Source organism: Pygoscelis adeliae, unplaced genomic scaffold, assembly GCF_000699105.1.
Source record: "Pygoscelis adeliae isolate BGI_AS28 unplaced genomic scaffold, ASM69910v1 Scaffold135, whole genome shotgun sequence".
NCBI classification, from domain to species: Eukaryota; Metazoa; Chordata; class Aves; order Sphenisciformes; family Spheniscidae; genus Pygoscelis; species Pygoscelis adeliae.
The window spans coordinates 1184084-1195525 of NW_008824908.1; the positions used below are offsets into that span (position 1 = coordinate 1184084).

The 11442-nt window shown below is 36.0% G+C and overlaps 1 protein-coding gene across 1 annotated transcript in view; it reads left to right on the forward strand.

The window, feature by feature from the left end:
• ZNF236 (zinc finger protein 236) overlaps nt 1–11442 on the forward strand; it is an 83158-nt gene that overhangs the window by 52681 nt on the left and 19035 nt on the right. The window contains exons 22-28 of the mRNA XM_009324910.1: nt 1049–1414; nt 3423–3568; nt 4841–5084; nt 5535–5714; nt 7010–7162; nt 8382–8572; nt 10339–10470. Coding sequence (XP_009323185.1) covers nt 1049–1414; nt 3423–3568; nt 4841–5084; nt 5535–5714; nt 7010–7162; nt 8382–8572; nt 10339–10470 — 1412 coding nt within the window. The remainder of the gene's footprint in view (nt 1–1048; nt 1415–3422; nt 3569–4840; nt 5085–5534; nt 5715–7009; nt 7163–8381; nt 8573–10338; nt 10471–11442) is intronic.

Genomic DNA, 11442 nt, shown 5'->3' on the forward strand with positions numbered 1-11442 from the left:
ACTTCTTTACCAACTGTAAATGACTAACATCACCAGAATACAGTAGCGCATTCTGATCTGGAAGTTGAGTTGACTTTGTTTCAGGGTTGATACAATGGTTTGCCAGGTAAAAAGGATAACTTAATCACACTTAGTACTACTTCCCCTCCATGCGTTTTTCCATCAAAGCTGTAGAGAAGTCTTGATTTTATTTTTTGGTAAGACAGCTGTACAAAATACATTTATTTCTTCCCCTTGTTTAGCTAGGAAGCAATAATCGTGCTGGAAGGCCTGGGAATTTCAGGAGTTATAGTGGCATGTTTTCTGTCAGATATTTACATTATGCTTTTTGTGAATTTTATAATTGCACATATGGTTAATGAAATGAACTCCGTAGTTAACTGTTGTTATTTGTAGAACATTAAAAATTCCATTTGAGACGAAGGATTTTTTTCAAATGTTATACAATCTGAAAGGAGAGCAGAGAAAGACGACTGTATGTGTATAGACCAGATTTCTGTACTTCTAGATTACTTTGAGTTGGTTGGTATTTTGTTTTAGAATATTGTCTCACAAATTTTATTCGTCTCCTACTTGTAATCTGTTAATACTACTCAGTGTTGAGGTAAATTCTGAAACAGAAGAATAAGCTGCTGGAATTAAAAAGGAAATGAGTGGCTAAGTAAGGAGAAGCCAAATGCTGAAGAGGTCGAGGTGAAACTTTTAATTCTCCAGTTTTATGAGCTGTGTAGTTCAAACAGCTTGATTAGTTAGGAAGGTGAGAGATGAGGGGGAGGAGGACAGAGGCATCAAGGTGACTAAATAAGATTCTGCATGAAAGTTTTAACAGCATATTAAGTTTTAGAAATAGGAAAAAATTAAGGTACCCTTCACTGAGATCCTTAATTCATTTGAAAAGCAGCCAAAACTATAAAGAGAAAGGCTAGTTATTGCGAATTTATTCTGTTCAAATGAGTGAAGAATCTGTATTTTTTTAAAATTGTTGGTACAGTGCTATTGATTTTTAGAGGTTTTATCACTTATCTTTCTGTTTTTGAAACTTTTCCAGGCCAGAAGCTCTTCAGTTGTCATGTATGCAGTAATTCTTTTTCTACAAAAGGGAGTCTAAAAGTCCATATGCGTCTGCATACAGGAGCAAAGCCCTTTAAATGTCCACACTGTGATTTACGGTTTCGTACTTCAGGGCGCAGAAAAACCCACATACAGTGTCATTATAAACCAGAGACAAAGAAAGTTAGGAAGCCAGTTGCCCGTGCTTCAGCTGAGGGACTACAACCAGTCAGTCTTCTTAATTCATCCTCAACAGACCCTAATGTTTTCATCATGAACAACTCCGTTTTGACGAGTCAGTTTGATCAAAATTTACTTCAGCAAGGACTTGTGGGCCAGGCTATCCTGCCTGCTTCAGTGTCAGGTAAAAATGGATTACTTTTTGGTGGTGGTGTTGAGATCAAGTACTGAACTTTGCTTTCTATTAGAGTTCAGAAAATTATGCCAAACACTACTTCCAAACAGGTAAGAGTTGTACTGAATTCATGATTCGATGCACGGCGGTGACGTAAATAGAAATGTATTTATTTAAGAATGAAGGAGAAAATGCATGCGGTTCACCTAAGGAGATTTCTTCAGTTCTGCTGTGGTGTTGCACTGCCAAAAGGAAGAAAATACAGATAGCAAGTAGCTGGAGTACTTGTATTGTTTTTGGTAATACTCTGTTGCCTTTTCTTAAAAAGGAGAGAAGCAAAACAGTTATTCTGTGAGCTTTCCATTCCATAAGATTTATTTTGTGTTTAAGCATTAGATCACAGAGCAAAGAAAAGTTTGTCTACACTAGTTATGCTTTTCATTATTTATGTAAATGTTTTAAGTGCACGTGCTCTGCTGTACATCTGTAGTTAATGGTCCAAAACAGAAAGAAAAATACCCCACCCCCCAAAAAACCCCAGCCAAAGAACAAAACAAGAAAACACTTTAGAGATATGAAAAACTACTAGTATAGGCATGTATGTTGAATAACTAAATGCCTGGGATCCAAAGTCTTACCAATTGACAGTGGCTACAGCTGTATTAGCACATTAAATGTGCCACAGACTGTTCTTCAACTCTGAGGCCGACTGGCATGAAATACCCAACGTGCTTCATGTTGCATGTAAATGACCTTTTTGAGAATGATCCTTGCTAACTTCTAAATTGCTTTCAGGAATTGCTGGTGTAAGTGCTGGCTTGCCTCAGGCAAAGTTGGTACAGAGACTTTTTTAAGAACAGAATAGTGTTCAGGTGTCTGGAAATGTTCCCTGCTACTGCTAAATTTACTACTTAAATTGTGGGTCTTGGACTGTCTGTCTGTCGCTTCTGAAAGTGAGACTGGTTTGTCTGTTTCTTTGGCACTCCTTTCAGTACATGTCTATGATTTTGAAGGTATGCCCACAAATTCACAATAATGTATCAGTCTCATATTTAACTGTAGCCATTCCAGCTTATCAGATTTGACCTAAACTGTTGTCCAAAACCAACAAACTGTTGGTTGTTCGGAAGATACTGTTAAATGTTATTTGACAGACACAGTTTGTGATAGATAAATTTGTGATTAAAAACCGTCTGATGTTTGCTTGGATTTTTGACTGAACACAATAAGGAGGAGTCTTTAGTGTGTTCAGATGTCCTAGAAAGAGGCAGGAAACTTCTTAAATCAAGATTAGTGATTTGAGTTTTGCCCAGAGCAGGTATTTCTTAGGTGCATTGTAAAGCAGATTTATTATACTAAAGGATTTTGGAGAGGGAAGGAGATGTTTTTTGAAGCATCAGCTAAAGGAGACTAGTTGATCATACGGAAGGTGTTTGGAGAAGAAGGTATGTCAAACACAAGGTGACTTTTTCCTTACATTCTCTCAAGACCTTTTATACAGACGGTCTGTTCAAGTTTTGAAATTAGGAGCTTTCTAAGTTCTAAAGATTCCAGATTTCAAATGCTAATGTACCTTTATTTCCATCCACATGAGTACAGAGGATGAACTTTGATGCGTTCTTGAACAATGTTTGTGCCGTGCAAAAATGTGGCAGTAGCTTTCATGTGTATGTTCAGAGTCAGAGTGTACATATCGTGTGTGAGTGCTGCTTATACTTAGGCGCAGCACACTCTCCAGGGAAATTTATCCCAAATTTCTCCAGGTTTCCAAAGCTACTCTGCAGTGGTTCTTGTTTTCTAAGATGCTAGCTAGTGCTTAAAGAATAACAATCTTTAAATTACACAGAATTTATGAAGCTTTAAAATAGCCCATCATCTACTTCAAATTATTTTTCTTGGCATAAATAAACGTGTGTAATGCTTTTGTATTGATTTAATTTATAAAAGTAAACAAGCTAAAAGAGACAGTCAGTAATTATAAAGAAAAACATTATAATATGACTGTTTTCTTTGGTAGCTGGAGGTGACTTAACTGTGTCCTTGACAGATGGTAGCTTGGCCACTCTTGAAGGGATACAGTTACAACTTGCTGCTAATCTCGTTGGACAAAATGTTCAAATTTCTGGAATAGATGCCACCAGTATTAACAACATAACATTACAGGTAGGTTGCTCGCAGTTTCTTGCTTTTAATTTTATAGAATCACTTTGAAGGCTGAAGAACGTTTAAGGAGTATATATAATTCTGGAGGAGTTCCTTTGACTTGAGTGAGGCACATGGCAACACCATGCTGTATCAGTTGTACTATGTTAGAAGACTTAAAGAATAGCTGCACAGTGGGGTTTTTTTTTCTGGTTTGGTTTCTTTCTTTTCAGTTTTTCAGGTTTTTTTACCCCTCTGGGATTTTGGCAGATGGCTTTAAAATCTGTTTTGGTTTTTTTTTTTAATTGCACTTTGTCTTTACACTTTAAAAGCATTCTTGGGGGAGTTGGGTGGAACTTCAGTCTAAAGACCTCCCCCTCCCAAAAGAACACACACACCCCCCAAAACAAACAAACCCAAATTATTGCACAGAATGTTCTTTTCCTTAACATAAGACACCTGCGTTATTTGGCAAGCTATTAGTATTTGGAGTCACAATTTAAGTTCCCATTGAGCTTGTAAAATGAAATACAGAAAAAGGTGAGATGATTACATTTAAAAATTTGTATTTGAAATTATGTGAAAGAATTCCATTTTCATGAACTTGGTTGTGTTTGATCAGTTTCACAGAATCACTGAGGTTGGAGGAGACCTCTGGAGGTCACCAGGTCCAACCCCAAGGTCAGGGAAGGGACATCTTCAGGTTTGCACTGGGTTGCTCAGAGTCTCTCTACTCAAGAAGTTTTTAGCGTAAAACAAAGAAAACTATATTTTAGTTTTGTTTTCCCCAATCCCCAAACATACCTAAAGAGTAAAATGTCTAACTATTGAGAACAGATGTTTCTGAACTGGGACCTTAATGAGCCCTAGGAGCTGAAAAAATAGATAATTTCTGATATCAGTCTTCTCTCTGCTCCATGCCTTTTCACTTTCAAAGACCCGAAGACAGTGATAAGTGTTACATGCAACAGTAAGACAGTACAGAATGCCGGTAGGGTGGGTACCTGGTGCCCAGCATGCTCATATGTAACTATGATCATGACTTCCCAAACATTTTGCTGAGGGAAGAATCTACAGGTGAAGCTGAATAGACTGTTTACATAGTGACTTTGGAGACTGGCTATATACAGACACTTAAAAAATAAATTTAAGTTTAAAATGGTTAATTATAAAGTTTAAATAATATATATACTCTATATGCGATGAATATGAATTCAGGGTTTATGTTAAGAATATTCACTTGACCTGTATTTGTTACCTTCTGATTGATCAGATTGAAAACTTGCTTTTCAGATCGATCCAAGTATTCTACAGCAGACATTACAGCAGAGTAATTTACTTGCTCAGCAGCTAACTGGAGATCCCAATATGGCTCCACAGAATCCCTCCCTCCAGGCAACAGAAAATGCAGTGCCAGCTAATGTGGTTATTCAGCCTATATCAGGCCTGTCTTTGCAGCCCACAGTGACATCTTCTGCTAACATGACAATAGGATCCCTATCTGAGCAAGAGTCTGTGCTGACAACCAGCGCTAGTGGTAAGCAGTGTCAATAGTTTTATTGTGCTTTGAATTTCTTATTTTTAATTATGGTATTACCCACAGTGAGAAGATCTCCCCTGCCAAATATCTCATTTAATAAAATAAGCGTACTGTTCTTGTATGAGCATCTTCAGCAAACTTTGCAACTTTGTGTTACCATTTTTGAATATAATTTTTTCAGAAGGTGGGCTATATAATTAAAATACTGAAGAACATTTATAGTCTTTAGAAAAATACAAAACCTTTGTTCTGAAGATCTTAACCTGCAGAGGAATAAATTGGATATGAAAACAATTTATTCTTCAGAGTACAAGTTCTAGCATCTTACCTTGGCTACATCTTTTATAGTAGTTCAGAAAATAATGTATTAATTGCTTTTAAAAGTTGTGTCTATTATAAAGAAAGGACCTTCATGGAATTTTTTTTGTTCTACCTACTTATATTTAGGTGCGCAGGACATCTCTCAAGTCATGACTTCACAGGGTATGGTATCATCTTCAAATGGACAACATGAGATAACGTTGACTATAAATAATTCCAGTTTGAGTCAAGTTTTAGCTCATGCTTCAGGTTCTACTACTACAAGCTCATCAGGAAGTCCTCAAGAAATCACTCTTACAATATCTGGTTGGTATTTTTAATGATCTTTATAATGGTACCAGATCTCCATTTTATAAGGTAGCTATACAGTAGCATTTGAGGATATTTTCACTGTCCACAGCTTTCCTGTGGTGTATTTTTTTATATTCATCAGCTTTAAAAGATATTCCCCGAGTCTGCTTTTGAAAACCAAATCCATTTGCTTTGAGGATGCATGTTAGATTGGTTCCCTAGTTTATTCATAGCCTTGGATCAACAGACGTTTATCTCAGTGGCAAAGCCCATATAACCAGTTCTTATTTCCTTGCTGTGCCTCGCTTGGGGTAGAGCAGTTCCTGGGTAGTATTGGGACGGGAACAAGCAGGGCAGGCGTTGGGGATGAGTTTATTTAATCTAGTTTTCTTTAAATGCCTGTGGAACCATGTTCTAATAGATGTTCTAATCATTCTTTGAGGTGTACTATTCAGTCTTTATAATATGTGGTTAATACTTCAGGTCTCTCTGAATAAAATTAGACCGACTTTCTTAGTGCCTCTAAGAGACTGATCCTATATACACTATAAATATCTTTCTATTTCCCCCAAAGACAGTTTGTGTTTTGTATCATAACATTTCTTTAATAGATCCAGTACAATATTTAGTGCTTTTCTCTTTCTTCTCCTTTCTTTTTTACTTTTTTATTTCTTTCTTTCCTTTTTTTCTTCTCTTTTCTCTTTTTCCATTTTCTGTAATGTGTTTAGTGTTTTTAAGTGTCATGACAATAATGTCTGTGTTAAGGTGTCAGGGTCCCCCACTTCTGTTTTTTGCGTGTTAGTGAATGTTCACTCATCTAAGAAAAATGGAGTATAGGTGTCCAACAACTGACAGAATCTGCTTTCAGTTTCTGTATGTTCTATGCTTGTTGACTGTTCCACAAAATTAACACCACGTGAAGTGATGTTTTTACAAAAGAGGACATGTTCAATGCAATTCATTATCCGTATAGTAGATCGAAAAAAATCACATTTTAACCATTAGCCTTTAGTTTGCTAGATTTTTATAGTTTCATGAAGTTGGTGCCTTGAATCTAGATAAGTAAGATCAATATTTGTCTAAATATTAATAATCTCAGGTATTTCTCTACATGTTAGTATCTAGATACGCATAATCACATCTGTATTAAAAGCTTGTCGAACCTCTGCATAAAAATCTGCATGTGTAGAAATTAATTTTGTATTTTGGTTGTATTTTCTACTTTTATGATCACTTGTTTATAGTTCTAGGTGCAGTAGCAGAATAATGTTGAGACATTTCCAGTTATAATAGGACTTATTTCTATTCAGGCCAAGACCTTATTCAGCATAACGCTGGAAGCAGTGATCTGAATAGTGGCTTAAGGCTGACAGCGCCAACCATCAACACTCAGACTACAGGTGCTACATTAACTATAGGCAACGACCAGCTTCTTTCTCAGGGCACTTCACTAAATGCTCCAGGTATGCATCCAGTGACTTTTCTAATTAAAAATAATAACATTTTGTTAATAAATATTAGACCAGGTAACTAAATATGAAATGGTATAATCTTGCACATTATGATTCAGGAACTACATGGCTTTGTGTGTTTTCTCGCTAGCTTTAAATTGTTATACCAATTTAAATGAACTTTACTCCACATAGTAAGAAGACAATGAAAACAAGACGACATATCTGAAATTGTACTTTGAGGCAGTTACAGGAATATTGAAGGACAATTTCTATAAATTGGAGGATGAAGAAATCTGATATATTTGCTGCAGACAGATGATAAAATATCCTTTATAACAAATTTGCCCTAGTATTCAAATTTTGAGATTTTAAATATGTATATGAATTTCTACCTATATCTGTTTATATATACACGCAAACACATGTGCGTGTATAGAGTTGTTCATACTTTCAACCACTGCAGCAGGTTGCATTGGTTGCACAGATTGGTTGCAGCAGGTTGCACTAATACAGACTTAATACTGGTATGTAAATAATTTTCTTCACTCTTATGCATGCTTACATTGCCTCTATCTTCTTTTTCCTTCGTTTGTCTCCTTTCACAGCTTCCTTTAGTGCTCATATACATCGATAAAGCAAATCTGCTTTAGTGTCATACTGGGGGAAGTCTACCCCAGAGTATCCTGTAAGATTTGAAGGTTAAGGCATGCTCTTGTGTAATGAATTAGTAAATGAAATAGTAAAAACAGGCAGTTCTATCGTACCTTCTGTACCATCTTCTCACATTTTTGAGGCTTATCATAAACTGAGAGCCCTGAGGCCTCTAGTCACATGTTGGAGGATCTATAATGAACTATCATACAGCTGTTACAATCAAACGTTATGAAATACCTATTAATAATAAACTGGCCTTTTTTGCTGTTATGGATTATCAGCTATGTTGCAAGGATAGGGTGAGAGTGTTGGCTTGCGGAGTTACTGAATTTTGGTTTTACTGCCGTGAGTCGAAGTGTATTTCATTGAGAATTCTGAAAGTGGTCAGACTACAGAAACGTGTAACCTGAAACTTCTTCAGGTGTCCTTTCAGCAATGAGTCATCTCCCACGCATCATGTTACGAAGTTATTGCTTCGCAGTATGATGTCCATCAAGCTACAAAAGAAGTTTGCAGCTAAGAGTTTATGTATGTAACAGATTTTTTTTTTTTTACTATTTTGCATGTATTCCAGAACTTAATACAACGGGTGGAACAAACCTTCCTTCAACAACACCCATATCTCAGTCTACAGTTTCTGCCCAGAATTTGGTAATGTCTTCATCAGGAGTTGGTGGAGATGGTAGTGTCACCTTGACTCTTGCTGACACTCAGGGAATGTTGTCAGGTGGTCTTGATGCAGTTACGCTTAATATCACTTCACAGGTAAGAAATGCTTTTCTGAACTCACAGATAAACTAATGTTACTGTCTTACAGGGCAGCAATTGGACATTTTGCTTAGAAAATAATTTTGTCTTGTAAATACATAGTATTTGAAAATTCAGTTAACTCTCCTTCTTTCTGCCAACAGTGTGTGCACACTGGCATCTAGAAGCATAAACTATTTAAACAGAAATACAGATAAAATTTTCAGGGTTTTTTTTGCAATGAACAGGTTCTACTGTTTCAAACGTTTGAGACAATTTTTAGTGATAAACTAAACTCTGTACTTCATCATCACTATTCAGTAATACAGCTTTGTATTCCTAAACTTTTTATTGTTTAATATGGTAAATTTTTCTTTTCCTCCTTGTGAACATGAGAGTTGAAGAGCAGTTGCGACAGTTCCTTTCACAGCAAATAACAGGACAGATTCTAAATTAAATTGACTGTCTTTAATGGCAGGTAGCATTATAAGAAATTTTATAAGAATTGTGCTGTATGGACTATCATCTCCCTGGTAGCTTTAACATTAGTTTTGTGTTTAACATAATTTAAGATTTTTGTGGTGTCATCAAGAGCCAAAAACATGTTGGCAAATAGAACATATAGAATGGGTGAAAAAACCCAGTCAATAAATAATATTAAAAGACTAGAAAGTGAAAATTTAGGGTCATTATGTGGTTGGCATTTCAGTGTAGATTTGACATCTGAAAACTTGGGCTGTTTCTTCTACTTTCTTGGCTTAACTAGGTTTAGGTTGATTTTTACTTACTTTTTGTCCTGAATTAAAATGTGTAATTGTATATATACATGTGTAAATGTATATAAATGAAATATATAGGTATACATTTACACATATAAATGTGTAAATGTATATAAATGAAAGACGGTTTGTCTAGCATATGGTGTGATTAAACCTGGTGAAGCAAAGTCTGTGAGGATCATTATTATATGCTTTTCCTCTGCAGTTTTGCTCTGGGGAGGGGAAGAAAAGACTTCTTAAATAGTGCTTATGACACATTTGTGATTTCTGGCGTCAGGGTAACAAAGCAACATGTGGTTTCATCTCAGACTTTGTAAAAATTTAAGTGATTAATTACATTTGGCAGTGTTGCTGTTTATTAATGAGACACTATGCCTAACGTTAAGGCAGGCATAAATAAAAATGAAACATTGTTTTGGGCACTATGCAAACACAGTCTATGTTGCAGGAATTGTGATGAATAGACAGGTAGTACATAAAGGTACTGCGTTTCCTGGGGAAATTGAAGTGTCTTTAACAGTAATGTAGAAATAGAAGTAGTAGTATGATATTAGTAATTGTATATCTTAAGTAGTAATTTTGTACCTTGATTTCATGTGGTTTGGAAGCAGGTTTAATTAAGAGATTTAAAAAAAGGAAAATATTATGGGAAGACCATGCAGGAAAGCAGAATATAGGGGTTAAAGAAAGTATCAGCTGAAGAGGCAAAGACAAGGGAAGGCTGAAACATTCAGCAATTGATGCAAGGTTGGGAAAAATTAATGAGAACTGAATCTCTACTCTTAGACTTCCAGCTGTTGTTACCCTTAAATTGCTAGAATTAAAATGCAAGGAGAAAAGGAGAGAAAAACTAGCATTTGTTGTTCAGATAGGATTCTGGAATGGTCTTTTTCAAGGAAAAAAAAAGTAGTTTTAAGGTGTAAAAATAATTTACATGACTACAGTTAGCTGTTTAAATATAGTTATTCTACCTTTTTTTTTTCTTTTTCCTCCCCTCTTTGATAGGGTCAGCAGTTCCCTGCTATACTGACAGATTCCAGTCTCGCTAGCCAAAGTGGGTCAGGCTCACAGCAAGTCATACTGGTGAGCCATACACCCCATTCAGCATCTGCAAACTCTGATGAAATAACATATCAGGTAGATACAATATATTTCTGTATCTTTTGTGGGTAAAGGACATTATTTTATCAAAATACTGGAATGATTCCTCTATATCCTAAAGCAAGAAGGCTGGTGTCATTCCCAAATAAGAGTATTGGGAAGAGGTTCATTGTGACTTCCTAGTCAAATTCTATTTTGAGTTAAAAAGTTTTTCATATACAAAAAAGAAATGCATATACAAAATTCATATACAAAAAAGAAATTACACAAATCAATATTGTGTTTCTTTCTAGAAATTACATAACCATGCTCTCAACACAGACTGCTCCAAAAATTTCCAAGAGAGTTTGTAATTGGATAATAAAAATAGACAAAGTTGAGAGTTATGAAAAAAAATAGCACCTTTTCCATTCTCTTTCTGTAACCAAATTGCTTTAATGGTGGTACAACATAAAGGCTTTTCAACTTCTTACGTATCTGAATTTCAGTAGAAACTTTTTTATTATGTAATACAGTATTAATATTAGAAAAAGTAGTGTTGAAGGCAAAATGAATGTTTTCAACCAACCTGGTAATGCAAGCTCTAAAATAGGAAAAATGGGAGAGGCAGATGGTGACCCACAATCAAGTGAAGAAGTGGTGGACTGGACTGGCAAGCAGAGGGCAAGATGTGGGCAAGTTGTGGCTGATACGGGCACGAGAAACCTCAAAAATAATAAGGACTGAAGGGAGGGGGCCCATCTCAAGTGTATGTGTATGAATAAAGGTGCTGAGACAACAACGTAATAGAGGAAACTTCAACACTCTTCTTGGAAAAATTGTCACAACTGGGTGTCTTTCTGAAGTGCCTGTACACTGATGCATGCAGCGTGGGGAACAAACAGGAGGAATTAGAGGTCTGCATGCGGTTGCAGGGCTGCGATCTCATTGGAATCAGAGGCAGAAGGTGCTGCAGCTCACACAACTGAAGCACTGCCATAGCTGGATTCAGAATCTTTAGGAAGGACG